This window comes from Tupaia chinensis, unplaced genomic scaffold, assembly GCF_000334495.1.
Source record: "Tupaia chinensis unplaced genomic scaffold, TupChi_1.0 Scaffold000576_1, whole genome shotgun sequence".
Taxonomy (NCBI): domain Eukaryota; kingdom Metazoa; phylum Chordata; class Mammalia; order Scandentia; family Tupaiidae; genus Tupaia; species Tupaia belangeri.
The window spans coordinates 109,334-124,669 of NW_006160090.1; the positions used below are offsets into that span (position 1 = coordinate 109,334).

The 15,336-nt window shown below is 38.6% G+C and overlaps 1 protein-coding gene across 1 annotated transcript in view; it reads left to right on the plus strand.

Moving 5' to 3' along the window:
* WDR72 (WD repeat domain 72) overlaps positions 1 to 15,336 on the plus strand; it is a 223,968-nt gene that overhangs the window by 61,195 nt on the left and 147,437 nt on the right. The window contains exon 13 of the mRNA XM_027775611.1: positions 11,316 to 11,518. Coding sequence (XP_027631412.1) covers positions 11,316 to 11,518 — 203 coding nt within the window. The remainder of the gene's footprint in view (positions 1 to 11,315; positions 11,519 to 15,336) is intronic.

The following is a 15,336-nucleotide window of genomic DNA, read 5'->3' on the forward strand; positions in this document are numbered from 1 at the left end:
AGACAGAGAAACAGAAAGTGAGAAATCACCCACCCCGCCCAGGTCAGTGGCCAACTACAATCCTCCCTCCTCCTCCATTCTCTCCTCAAGATCTTGGTCACACACACACACACACACACACACACACACACACCTGGCATGAGTTTTAAGCCATCAGTCCGGGACTCGAATCACAGTCGACTACCTAGGTGTACAGCAATGTAACCAATACACCATCCGCTGTTCCTAATATTTTAAAATTTTAAAAATAAGGATGCTTGGTGAAAAAAATTCAACTAGTACAGAGTAAATGATATTTTGCAATATTTACAAGCAGTAAAACTTTTTTTTTTTTTTTTGAGAGGTTTTTGCTTCAGGGTGCTTGTGCTCTCCTGAAAGCCAGAGGGAGACAGAAAGGAGAAATCACCCCCCAGGGGGTATGGCCACCCCACAATCCCTTCTCCTCCATTCTCCTCTAGGGATCTTGGGCACACACGCACACGTGCCCAGCATGAGTTTAAGCCACCTTGTCCTGGACTAGAACTGCGGTCGACTTCATGGGAGTCCAGCAACATAGCCATTACACCAACTGCTAGTCCCAAGCAGTACAATGTTCTATATATGGTAAATAATTAGAAACTTAAATATATTCTTCACATTATAACACAGAAGCACTTTTCTGTAAACACTCACCCCTTAAATTGGCTTTAAATTTATTTAGCGTGATAGTAAATTAAAATATAGTATAGAAGATTCTGTGTTGTTACCATGTGTTTAAGGAGAGGGAGTATTTAATAAGTAATTGCCTATTAAGAAAACCCTAGTTTAAAATTAGTTTAGAGTTAATGATTTTGTGATCCTTACACATTTCAGCAATATTAATAAACGTGTATGTGTTTCAGTCTTTCTTTTTTTCTTTTCTTTTCTTCTGTTTTTCTGGAGGTGAGTGGTCAGAATTAGATGTGAGGGTTGTGTGGCCAGCTGGTAAATCCCCATGTTACTCTAATGTGCTGGAGAGAGATTTTTGCTATAGAGTGCATGTGCTCACCGGAGAGACAGAGAAACAGAAAGTGAGAAATCACCCACCCCGCCCAGGTCAGTGGCCAACTACAATCCCTTCTCCTCCATTCTCTTCTCAAGATCTTGGGCACACACACACACACACACACACACACACACACCTGGCATGAGTTTTAAGCCATCAGTCCGGGACTCGAATCACAGTCGACTACCTAGGTGTACAGCAATGTAACCAATACACCATCCGCTGTTCCTAATATTTTAAAATTTTAAAAATAAGGATGCTTGGTGAAAAAAATTCAACTAGTACAGAGTAAATGATATTTTGCAATATTTACAAGCAGTAAAACTTTTTTTTTTTTTTTTGAGAGGTTTTTGCTTCAGGGTGCTTGTGCTCTCCTGAAAGCCAGAGGGAGACAGAAAGGAGAAATCACCCCCCAGGGGGTATGGCCACCCCACAATCCCTTCTCCTCCATTCTCCTCTAGGGATCTTGGGCACACACGCACACGTGCCCAGCATGAGTTTAAGCCACCTTGTCCTGGACTAGAACTGCGGTCGACTTCATGGGAGTCCAGCAACATAGCCATTACACCAACTGCTAGTCCCAAGCAGTACAATGTTCTATATATGGTAAATAATTAGAAACTTAAATATATTCTTCACATTATAACACAGAAGCACTTTTCTGTAAACACTCACCCCTTAAATTGGCTTTAAATTTATTTAGCGTGATAGTAAATTAAAATATAGTATAGAAGATTCTGTGTTGTTACCATGTGTTTAAGGAGAGGGAGTATTTAATAAGTAATTGCCTATTAAGAAAACCCTAGTTTAAAATTAGTTTAGAGTTAATGATTTTGTGATCCTTACACATTTCAGCAATATTAATAAACGTGTATGTGTTTCAGTCTTTCTTTTTTTCTTTTCTTTTCTTCTGTTTTTCTGGAGGTGAGTGGTCAGAATTAGATGTGAGGGTTGTGTGGCCAGCTGGTAAATCCCCATGTTACTCTAATGTGCTGGAGGCTTTGGAAGAGCTGGGGTTAAGGTCATGGAGGTCAGGGACTTTTTAAAATGTATTCTATATACCCTTAAGGTCTAGAAGGTTGATGGAAAGCCAATTGTGAGTTTGTTATCATATAAGAGCCTTTATCTGGTACAAAAATGAGCCAAGTCTTTAACAATCTATTTTACAGCTGAATATATTAGACTCAAATATGTTTAGGAATGAAAGAGAGTGCCTTTATGTCTAATTTAATATTTTCCGATTCATTCCCTTTCCCGACCCTTCCATTATTCTCTAGTTAGCTAAGTTTGATACCTCCAGGGCCCCTGTCCCTGGTCAGAACCCCCTTCAATTATATGTTTTCTGAAGTAAGATGCAGTAACTGTGAAATGGCTTTGTTAGGACGGGGGCACCAGGTCGATCTCCATACACTTCTGTGAGCAAAGCAATGAACTTCATGTGCAGCTGAAGATAAATGATAAACCGAACCACAGACCCAATGGTCAAATTCTGTGACATGTGGAATTTGATTACAACTGTCACTCAGTTGTTTTGTTAACACTGTCTTCACAAATTTGACTATCAGATTTGATACTGAGACCACTTTTAAAAAATACATACTCTTCTAGAGAGTCACTTCGAAATCTTACTGTGCTCTTACTTATTACCTAATATCATTCAGTTTGAAAATACCTGCCTGATGTGGAAAATACTTAACTCTGTAATGTGTCTATTCTCATGTTCTTGCTGTTAGCATTTGTTCATGTAGATAAAATATATAATGTATTAACTACTAATAACATAGTTATTTAGTATGTATTAACTACTAATAGCATAGTTATAGAAATCATTTGACAAATCCTGTTTTATTCACTATCTCATAATAAACAGAACATTGAATTTAAAATGTGTCCCTTTTCTTTGGAAATTTTAATTTTTTAAAATTTGACAGTTCATATATATGTCCTTTTGGTGGACTGGGGGAATTTTCTTTTTGTAAGAATCATTTATTTAACTTTGTTTTTTCATTCATTTATTTTTAATTTGACCAGAGAGAGTCAGAGAGAGAGAGAGAATAAGAAGGTAAGTCTCCAGATCTGGAACTTGAACATGGTTGGTCACATGGGAGTGTCCAGCTCCTTAACCACTATGCCACCCACTAGTCTCTTGGGAGGAATTTTATGTTCCTATAGTGATGCTATTTCTACGATGATCTTCTGAAGAAAAGTACCTTAAGTTATAGTAATAGCAAGTCAATTACTGTCTCAAACTTACATTTAAATTTTAAGTAAATGCAATTTCCATGTATAATGTAATAAAACATTATCTAGGTGATGTTTTTTCATCTTAATTTACTCTCGATCACCTATATGGTCTTATCGAGTGACTATGATTTTGTTTTTATTCACTTTTTTCCCCTTGTGGAATAGTAGCTATTCCTTTTCCACAGACTTAGTGGACCGACTTGATAATTTGTAGGAGGACGTTTGGCTTGCGATTTTAAGTAAGTAGTTTTAAGTTACTTATTAATTGATAATAGTCTGTGATAATTCTGTTATTTTGGAAAGCAACTCTCAGGGCTGAAACAAATGTTTAAAAGGCAAGGAAATACTAAAAATGTAAGCAAATTACAGTGGAAATCAGGATAACTTCTGGCTTTTTGGAAGGGAACTCAAGTAGTATAGAATATTTCTCCTCCTTCCATTGCTTTACATAGATATTAGGTCTACTCCATCTTTAAAGCAGATTTAATGTGTTCTTTCTACTCTCTGCCATGATCTTCTACCCAACTGAAGACTGCACCAAATGTCTTTCTTTAAGGTAGCCTAGTATTTCAAAATCAAATCTCTTGCTGTCAGTGGGTAGCACGGTGGTTGAGGCGTGGTACTCCCACATGACCAGCCATGGTTTGAGTCTTGGATCTGGAGCTTTGCTGTTTCATTTTCCTTCACTTTCTCTTTGTGTCTCTCTAGTGAGCACATGTACCCTATGGCAAATTAAATAACAATAATAATAATAAACAAATAATTTTTAAAAAATCAGATCTTGGGGCCAGCAGGGGGCCTACTGGTTAAGGTACTGGACTCCCATGTTGTTGACCACGGGTTGTGTCTCAGATCCCTGTGACTTCAAACTCACACTGGGCACATGTGCATGCATGCCCAAGATCCCAAGAGGAGAATGAAGGTGAAGGGATTGCAGTGTGGCCATCACCTCTGGGGGGTGATTTCTCACTTTCTGCCTCTTTATCTGTCTCTCTCTCTCTCTCTGGTGAGCATGTGCATCCCATAGCAAAAATTTATCTTAAAAAAAAATTAGATCTCATAATAGGCACATCACAAAGTGATTATTTGCCATATTTAAAAACAAAACAAGCAAACTACTATAGGTGCCTTCTAGATATTGGCAGTTCCAATGCATTTACAATATGACTTCATTTTAACAACCTGCTAATTTACGACAGTCTCTGAGTTGTTTTCCTTTGCTTTCTTCTTCATGTGCAGAAACTGCTGAAGGGTATATGCTGGTCTCCTGAAGTATCTCCCACTCATCTTGAAGATGGCATTCTTTTACTGGAGCATAATTCTCACCCATCTACTGATAATGCTTAAGCCTTTGCTTCTCTGCTAGGATCTCTACTTGCAGCTCTACATTCTTTCTATTTGGGTGTACTCAAACTTGTCCTTCATCGGAATAGAAGTATCTCCATCCCACATTCTTTATGAGGGCCCATTAGGGAGGTAGCAAGTAGTAGAGGCCAAATAATTTTTTTTTTGTCAGAAAGAGATGTTTATTGTAACAATTCAGAGGTGTATTGCAGAGACCTCAGGGGTACTAGTCCTTAGGAAAGGACTTAAACAAAATTAAAAAGCTGTAAGGCTTTGTTCTCTTTCTCTCTCACATACATTTACTTTTCTCTGGCTCTCTTCTCTTTTTCCTCCCTCTCTCTTCCTCTCCATCTCTGCCTCTTTCCTTTCCTTTCTTTTCTTCTCTTTTTTCCTTTTTCTTTCTTACCTTTCTTCCTTCCTTATTTCTTATTTTTAATTTGCTATAGGGTGCATATACTCACCATGGGGAAAAAGAGAGAGAGAGATAGCGAGCAAGAGTTCCATGCTGTAATCACTTCTCCCTTTTTCCTTTTAGGATTTTGGGCACTCATAAACATGTGCCCATTATGTTATCCAAGCCACTGGGTCCAGGACTTGAACTGTACAATCAGCCATGGAGGATCCTGCCACCCCAGCCACCACACCACCAGCTGGCCTTGTGCATATTCTTACTCTCTTTTCTTATTAGTATATTCTGCTCCTCAGTCCATGAAATGGACTATGTCAGAAGTCATGTCTACGTGACATATTCAGAGTCTGACTTGTTGTGTCTAATTCCAAATTCTTTGGTCATCAGGGATGTCCTGGCAACAAAGCTGAGAGCTGCGACAAGCATTGTGGGACTTATAAATGCCATCTTTCTAGGTGCTGTCTATTCCTGGGCTCTAAGGTCTAAGTATTGTTTGGTGTTAACTCCTGTCACAGAGACCTGGAGATGCTTTGATACTTTACAAACTGCAAAAATTTCATGAAAAAAAGAAGGGAATTAAGATATGATTTATTTTTGTACTAATTTTTTTGAAATGCATGCATAGTTTTTTCCTAATACAGACTTTCCATGACCTTTTTAAAGACCCTTCGAACAGCCACCCTTTCCATTGCCTTTGGGGAAAGGATAAGATTTAATTTATACATTCAGTGAGGATTTACTGAGCCCTACCTGTTCCAAGCTCAGAGAACAGATACTTGCCAAAAAGAATTTAGCATCTGTTGAGGAAGCAGCGTGGAATCTAGGCTAGCAAATAAAATACACCAGCTAGAAATGTGGTCCCTGCTATAAAGTAAAGAAGCTAAAACCAGAAATAATGCAAGATAGGAGAAGAATCTATGTTACAAAGGTCTATCTGAGGAGGTAAGGTTTTAACCTTATGTGTAAAGAGTGAAATGAAGTGGACAAGGAGAGATTTGTTTGTTTTCAAGAAAAAGAAAAGAAAGTCTAATTTGTGAGCAAAGAGAGGATGGCATGGGAGAAAGCAGAAGTAAGAATATAACTTGTAGGTCAAGGAGTTTAGATTTAATCCCATGTAGCCATGAGGTGGGTAAAATCATTAGCTAGGTTGCTGATGGCATATAATCCATTAAGAAGTATTATCTAGCTTTTAATTGATGTCAGACCCCATTCTGGTATACTGAGGAGGATTAAAAACCAAGTCAAATACTTAATCCTACAATGATTCTGATTATAACTTCGCCTGAGAAGCAAGGCTGATTGAGGAGGCTCAGGTCTCAGGTGGAGGGCACTCGGCACCCAGTCTGGCTGTTTGCCCAGTGACCTTGGATTCGGGTGTCAGGCAGATTCCAGAGCCATAGAGCCAAGGAGGTTTATTAAATAACTCCCAAAGGGCTGAACAACATCTCCCTGGCATGCAGCAGAGAGGGCTGTCACCTAGCTCAAACTCACCGTGTGCCAGGACCTCGAAGCACCATATTTACTCAATTTGGTCCTCACAGTAATCTCCTGAGGTAGGAATTACTACAATTTCCATTATAACGATGAGGAAACTGAAGCCACAAAACATAAACTAACTTGCCAAGGGTCACGTGGCTAGTAAAAGTGCAACCAGGATTTGAGTATGGGGCAGTCTGGTGCTGGTGTCTGCTCTTACTCTCATGCCATGACATTTCCTTCCATCAGCCTTGACTGAGAGGACATTGTCAAGATGCCTGGCTGCACGTGGGGTCATAGGAAGAGTTCTGGTTTGAAAAACTTTAATTAGATGTGCTATAGGGTGCATTGGGTTGACAGTGAAAGCAAAACATACGAGTGAGAATTTGAGTCTTGGTTACTCCTTACATTTCTATGCACTGATTTTTTTTTTTTTTAAGAGATTTTTCCTATAGAGTGTGTGCACTCGCTGGAGAGACAGAGTCAGAGAGACAGCAAGAAATCAGCCTCCAAAGGGGATGGCTTCGCCGCAATCCCTTCTCCTCCATTCTCCTCTCAGGATTTTGGGTATGAACACACATGTATCCGGTGTGAGTTTTTAAGCCTCCAGGTCCAGGGTCAAATTGCAGTCAACCACGTGGGAGGCCAGCAACAGAACCCATTTTGCCATCTGTTGGTCCCATCTGTGCACTGACTTTTGGGGATAGAAGTAATTTTTTTTTTTTTGAGATGTTTTTGCTATAGGGCGCATGTGCTCGCCAGACAGACAGACAGAGACAGAAAGCGAGAAATCATTCCCCAGGGGGGATGGCCACACCGCAATCCCTTCTCCTCCATTCTCCTCTTGGCATCTTGGGCACGCACGCACACACGCCCGGCGTGAGTTTTAAGCTACCGAGTCCAGGACTTGAACGGCGGTCGACTACGTGAGAGTCCAGTGACATAACCATTACGCTAACTGCTGGTCCCACAGGATAGAAGTAATTTTGAATCAGTGAGAACCAGTCTTTTCTTCACTTTTTATAAGGACGTTAACAGTTCTGAGTGGGTTGTTTGCTTTAGTTTGCTATAGGGTATGTGCACTTGGTAGAGAAAAGTGGGTAGTGGTGGTGAGTGAGAATCACCTACTGTGATGGCCACACCACCATTCCTCCTCCAGTCTCCTCTGGTTTTCTGGATATGTGTGCAACATGTGCCCAGTGTGTTTTTCAAGTCACTGGATCCGAGACTTGAATCATGGATTTGGCCATGTGGGATCCAGTGTCTTAACCACCAGGTCACTTTCTGCCTCCAAACATGCTCTTTCATACATAAATACATACATAAATAAATTCTCAAAGTGATACAGTTAAAGGAACATTGTGCTTTGGAAATGACTTACTATGGTATATTAATCAGAATTCATCAAGAGAAAGGACATAGTAATTTGAATAGAGAAAATTTAATATAGAGAGTTATTAACTGTAGAAAGCCTTTGATTACTGGCTATTAAGATATTTTTAAAAAGAATATAGAAATAGCAGATATAAAGAATTACCTCTCCTTCCAGAACTGGGAGAGCCTGACCATGGAAAAAGCCCCCCCAAGGCTCAGCTCTTAATCTTGCTGGAGAGTGGGCAGTTATAGTTACTGGATGGCAAAGAAGCTGCTATTGTAAGGTGCTGGTAGAACTTTCCAGAAATGTGCTTTTCCAGGGTACCAGAGAAAGCTGTCCACAGGGAGATGTCTCACTGGAGGCATTGTCACAGCACCCCTCCTCCCCGCCCCCAGAGTGCCCAAGGAAGCTCCTGGATGCTGGGTGCTGCTGGCTGTGAGGGGCTGCAGAGGTGTGCACTGAAGAGGCAGGTCACACTGCTCCAAGACCATACACCCCAACTAAGAAGAAAACACCCTTTCTTCCCTATCTCTCCTGCACCCACTACCCACAGATGCTAACCTTTCACCAGCTGCTACAAGCGAACGAACAAAAAGATATTTATTGAGCCCATCTCCATTGTCACAGTTCAAGCAGGTGAGGGTGAATTTGTAACTAAGAGGCAGTAAACTGATAGCTGGCACAAATGAAGATCCGTGTTCACTGTCAGAGTTTTGAACAAGGACTTTCAAAGCTGTTGATATGAACTTATTATAAGATCAACTTATTGTTTTGAATAGGTAGTTTACTTCTCTATCTATGAAACTTTTGAAGAAATAGAAAAACAACTGTGTTTGTCACATTTGTACTTCAGTTGTGAACCAAAATAATATTCATCATTTAAAAATATTTTGTAATTAATCATGCTAGAAATTATTGTTCGCAGAACCAAGTGTCCAACATTGTGCTAGAATGGAAAAGTTTCAGTTTTGGGTGAAATAGCTTTTATGTTGCTGTAGCTTTTATGGTATTGGAGCAAAATAGTTTTTTAGATATTTCTTGCCTATCCACTATTAAACTTGAAGGAAACTACGGGGAGGCCTGGTCTGAGTCATTCATGTTTCCTACTTATTGTCAGCATTGGACATAGTAAATAGCGCACAAATAGGTACTCAGGTAGATCAGTTATCTGTGCATGGCTAGAAATGGATCAAGACTACCTAAATTTATAGATAAATTATTTTCACCCCTGAAAAATATAAGAAATAGTTGCATATATGTAAGACATTTGGTATAGAACAAAACATGAATATGTAAAATGCATGATATAAGGCATGTGCCATATGTATGAAAGTGCAACCTATTCTTTCCCAATAATTCTCTAAATATTTTTAAAATATCATCATCTGAGGAACCACAGAAAATGTGTGAGAAGAAAATATCCATGATTATACCATATTCAAAGAGAAATTTCTCAAAAAGACTGAATTTTGGGGCCAGCAGATGGCATAATGGTTATGTTGCTGGACTCCCATGGAGTGGAACACTGTTTGAGTCCCGGAACCAGTGGCTTAAAACTCATGCTAGGCACATGTGCTCGTGTGCCCAAAATCCTAAGAGGAGAATGGCGGAGAAGGGGTTGCAGCATGGCCATCCCCCACAGGAAGGTGACATCTTGCTTTCTATATTTCTGTCTGTCTCTGTCTCTCCAGTGATTGCATGTGTTCTACAGCAAAAAAACCTCTTTAAAAAAAAGTAATGAATTTTGCCAAAAGACAGAATTACAAGTTACAGACTGCAGTCATTTTCAGGAGGCAGGAATAAGCATCTTTGTTTTAAGAAACTTTTTATTATAATTTTTTAAAGATTTTTAATTTATTATTATTATTATTATTATTATTATTATTGTTATTATTTTCCAGCCTGCTACAAGGCACATTCCCTCACCAAAAAGAGAGAGGAAGAAAGTGGGAAAGTGAGAAAGTAAGCTGCCAGGTCCAGGACTTGAACTGTAGTTGGCCATGTGGAAGTCCAGTGCCCCAACCATCATACCACCTACTGTACTCTTTATTATCATTCTTAAAAAGAAAGGATTCTCTTGATATTGCTACCAGTTTCATTTGTTGAAAATGTATCAATCTTGATGGAAATAGAAAGCTTCAAAGAATAACTTTATAGTTTCATATGTTAAAGGTGCTTATGAATATAGAAATGCCCTAACGAAAATATGTTGTTGTTAAGGTACCCAAGATTAAAATTCTGCTCACTGTTTTAGTGTAGTAGCTGTTACTGGTTTCCAATCCAAAGCACCGACTAGTTCTTTAGTTGCTATACAAAACAGGAAGAAAAGAGGGAGAATGAGAAAGGATTGAATAGTTTTAACTGTCAGATGTATTTATTTACCTATCCAAAGACATAAGGGTCTATAATTAGTATTTGTACTTTCTTATTATCATTACTTTAGGTTGATATTTTCCTAATGCCAACAATAAGAGTTATTTATCTTGTCCTTCTTAACAAATAGTGCAATTACTTCTTTCTCATTGGTAGGAAAGGAATAATTGGAAATGAAATCTGTATTTAAATATTGTTTGTCAAGTTAATTTTCCTCAACCTCTTTATTCAGGAGGATGTAAGTTACATATTTAATACAGTATGAATAATGCAAATGAACTGATAACCGATATAAAAGGCAGAGGTCATGATTAATTCATATTTATTGAGATTCACTGAGTACATGGCATTATGTGTTATAGAAACGCTTAACTGTGATTGCTTTCTGATAATTTTGCTTTATATTTTACTTGTTCTTTTTTGTTATAATTGAATTTGCCAGCACTCAGAAGTTCTGAAACTGGAAGAATGGCAGAGGGCAAAAGATTTTTTTTTTTTCCCCTTCCAATAACATAATGGAAAACCAAAGGTTGTAACAGGAACAATACCAACAATAAAACCAATGACAACAAATACAAAAGTTTGTAGGAGCTCTTGGATGAGGAAGGTTGTACACCCAGCAGTTGTGTTCTTACTTGTCCTGGTCATTTAAATTAGTTATTACCAATAGAAACATTTTAAGTCTGAGAACCCAAGCAAAACACGGTGGATTCTCTGTTGTTTGTGAGTTGGAACACTAGGGGACAGCACTAAAATATTCCTTAGCTGTTTATTATTGATCACTTGCATACTATATAATAAGAGATTTTACTGTTAAAGACTATTGAATGCCCTGTTGATTTCAGTGGATGAAAAAGCACAAGGAGGAAGATAAGCTTTTCAAGTCTATAAATTCAACCTTTATTTGAGGGTGATTTGAATAGTTTAGAAAAAGCTCCCAGGCTGTATTTTGCTTGCAAGAAGATAGCCAGGTGTGATTACTGTGATTGATCTAAGAGTGTTTTGTTGCCTTTATATTACATTGGGTTATTTATTTTGTTTAAACTTCTATCTCTAATTTTGTTTTCCAGGCACTTTGGAAAGACATGAGACAGGAGAAAGAGCAAGAATTATTCTTAATTGTTGTGATGATTCACAGCTTCCAAAGCCTGACTCTGTAGTTCCAGTTGCTTCAGAGACACATAAGCACAAAAGCCTAGAACAGAAATCCTCCAGCTCCTACCAGCTTGGGCCAGTTCCTTGTCCTGGTCTGCAGATGGAGTCTTCATGTAAGGTACGTGCAAATGTAGCCACTGCTCACCAGGAACACCCATCAACCAGAGTAAGGAGAAAAATGCTGTTATCTCTAATTTTGTTTTCCAGGCACTTTGGAAAGACATGAGACAGGAGAAAGAGCAAGAATTATTCTTAATTGTTGTGATGATTCACAGCTTCCAAAGCCTGACTCTGTAGTTCCAGTTGCTTCAGAGACACATAAGCACAAAAGCCTAGAACAGAAATCCTCCAGCTCCTACCAGCTTGGGCCAGTTCCTTGTCCTGGTCTGCAGATGGAGTCTTCATGTAAGGTACGTGCAAATGTAGCCACTGCTCACCAGGAACACCATCAACCAGAGTAAGGAGAAAAATGCTGTCATAAATACCTGACAACTGTCAGCACAAAAGCCAGAACTCAGAGACTAGTGCGCCTTCCCAGTGATCAGGATAACTTTTTAAGAGGCTACTATACTTGTTGAGGCACTAGTTTTGATAAGACAGTTTGTGGCTTACGAAAACTCAGAATATTTGGTATTAACTTTTGAATTCTTGGTGATTTTCAGTGAGAAAGGGAAAAACTACATATTGTAGATTGGATTTGCTTTTATTTTTCAAATGGAATGTTTACTTCTCTTTTAAAATGTTGCAAATAAACAAGAGGGTACCAGCAAAAAATAGATCAATGTTTGGAGAAGCTTTGGATAGACTGAGCATCTGTGGGATTGCCAGTTCTATAAGATTCCAAGTCTCATTGATATGTAAGGATGGAGTTTGCATTTATTATTGACTTTGCATAAATGAAGTCAACCAGCTTATCAGAAGCTTGACTAGCCTTATGATTTTCCACTTCTAAACATGATATAGTATCATAATCTGATTTCTTTAAGGAACCCTTTTCTATGTTTTCATTGTTACACTAACTCCAAGTTGTCCACCTAACTACATCATTTACATACCTAATGAGTTTTTTTATATAAACATATCTTCATATCTAATATATATAAATTTTGTTTTCAATAGCTGTATCATACTCTATATTGTGTTTATACTATTGTTGATACAAATCAGTTTCCTATAGTTCATTATGTATGTTTTTATTTTTTATGTTTCACTTTCATAAATAACACATATATAAACCTAAAGCTTTTTACTTCAGGATTATGTGAAGGATATAGTTTGAGAAGTAGGATGTCTGAAATCAAAACTTAGCTGATTTTTCTTATATATAGTTAGTATTTCCCATTACTTTTCTTATATATTGTTAGTATTTCCCATAAAGACTGTTAAAACACCACTAATAACAACTTTAAATAAGACTTCATTATTGGGACCAGCAGATGGCATAGTATCATTGAACTCCTGCGTACTTGACCATGGTTCGAGTCCCAGACTCAGTGGCTTAAAACTCACAGCAGGTACGTGTGTGTGTACATGCGTGCCCAAGATCCTGAGAGGAAAATGGAGGTGAAGGGATTGTGGTGTGGCTTTCGCCCCTGGGGGCATGATTTCTCACTTCCTGTCTCTTTGTCTCTTTCTGTCTCTGGCGAGCACACGCACCTTATAGCAACAATTCTCTAAAAAAAAGGCATTATTTTATCTCATGTATACATATATAATTAGAGACAAAAGCATGTGTCGTTATAAGATAGTTCAATTGGCTGCTTAAACCATGCCTCAAAGCAGGAAAATTGGAGGCGTGATGGTAGCACTTAATCTTTAGCTTTTTAGGTTTAGAGACCTGAGTTAGATTTTATTAATGAATACAGGATTTGTCAGCCTTTCGAGAACTGAGTCACCTTAACTAAACATCTAAAAAATTAATATGTAAACTACAATGACAATTCTATAATTTACAATGATAAATGTAGTTGGAGCTCTGTCCATTGCTTAGCACATTCTCACAGCAGCAAAGCTGGAAAGGAAGAGGCACAGACTGTAACAGAGCATCCTTTGATGGACGTGGAGTCAGAGCCAGAGCATATTCATCCAGTGAGCTCAATTCTCTCAGCCCATCAGAGTACCATTTCCCCTGGTCAGGGCTCATCTATACGTTGAAAAATCCCTGAATTTTGGAATTCTCTTTTTAAGACTTAATTTAGACCACCTACTTTCATTTACACTTTCATCCCTCAGATGCTAAAGACAGTCATTAGATAACAAGATAATAGCTCTTTTTTTTTCTCATTTACTCTTTATTTATTTATTTTTAATAAATTTTTTGAAGGCATATGTGCTTGCAGGAGACAGACACATAGAGAGGGAAAGTGAGAAAGCATCCCACAGGGGGAATGGCCACACCACAATCCTTTCTCCTCCATTTGCCTTCTCAGATTTTGGGCAGGTGTGCACACATGCCCAGTGCATCTCTCCAGCTGACAGTCAGGCACAAAAAACCCCACCATTGGCCATGTGGGATACAGCTGCTTTAATCACCACACCTGCTGGCCCCTAGTCTATTGTTCTAAGTTTTCTAAAACCTGCTTTTCATATTCTTTTTATTTGAGTTTATTTCTTATGAGAGAGATGGAGAAAGAAAGAAGCATCCACAGCAGGGTCTTCATGTCTGGTCTACACCTAGCATCTGCCATCCCAGACCAGTGGACTGTAGTGTGTGTGTGTGTGTGTGTGTCTGTCTGTCTCTCTGTCCAGCATGTACAGGGAGGCCCCAAGATGCAATCCTGGACCTTCTCCTGTGAATCCAGCCGCATTGCTACTGTACCACTCTCTGACCCCATGTTTTTCATATTTAACTTGACAAAGGTTACTTTTTATTATTTATTTATTTATTTATTTATTTATTTATTTATTTATTTTGGAGAGGTTTGTGCTATAGGGCACATGCACTTGCCAGAAAGACAGAAAGTAAGAAATCACTCCCCAGGAGGGATGGCCATGCTGCAGTCCCTTCTCCTTTATCCTCCTCTTGGGATCTTGGGCATGCATGCACATGTGCCTGGCGTGAGCTTAAACTGCCAGGTCCAGGACTTGAACCGTAGTCGACTACATGGGAGTCCAGTGACATAGCCAGTACACTAACTGCTGGTCTCAGAAAAAGATTACATTTTTAAAAGACAATTATATTGACACAGTGAAACTTTAACATTCACAACTGATCGAAATAGAATCATAATTATATTGTGTATTTGTGTATTCCTTTTTTTTTTTTTTTTGGAGATTTTTGCCATAGGGTGCATGTGCTCACCAGAGAGACAGAGAAAGGTACTGCAAGAAATCACCCCATAGTGGGGATGACCATGCGACAGTTCTTTCTCCACTCTCCTCTCGGGATTTAGGGCATGCACACACACATGCCCAGTGTGAGTTTTAAACTGCCCAGGTCTGGAACTTGAACTGTGTTGGCTATATGGGAGTCCAGTGATGTAACCTTTATATCATTTGCTGGTCCCTATATTGTGTATTCTAAGGTTGGCTGAAGGGCCATGAGTAAGGCCACAGTGAAATATTCTTTAACAGGTGAGTACCGAGCACTCTCATTTAATGTGGCCTTTTACTTTATATATGTAACAGACTCTGCATCGTATAGTAGAACTTGTATGCTAGAATAGTGAATAAAAATTTGGAGATATCTCTTGGTCTTTGTGCTTTTTTGAATGCCTAGGCTCTACAGGAGTAAATCTCATTCATCACGTGACAGTTTTACTGGTTTAGTTCCCAGAAGGTAAACTAAGTGCTATTTCTCTCAGTTTCTTGAAGAAATTCAGAGCTACCCTTCAGGAAGTGATAATAGTTACCCTTCAGGTAGTGATAATAGTACATATAGATTTCATTTTCTTTCCATAATTTAGTTTCTTTCTCGACTTCAGGAAGCAATAAAAT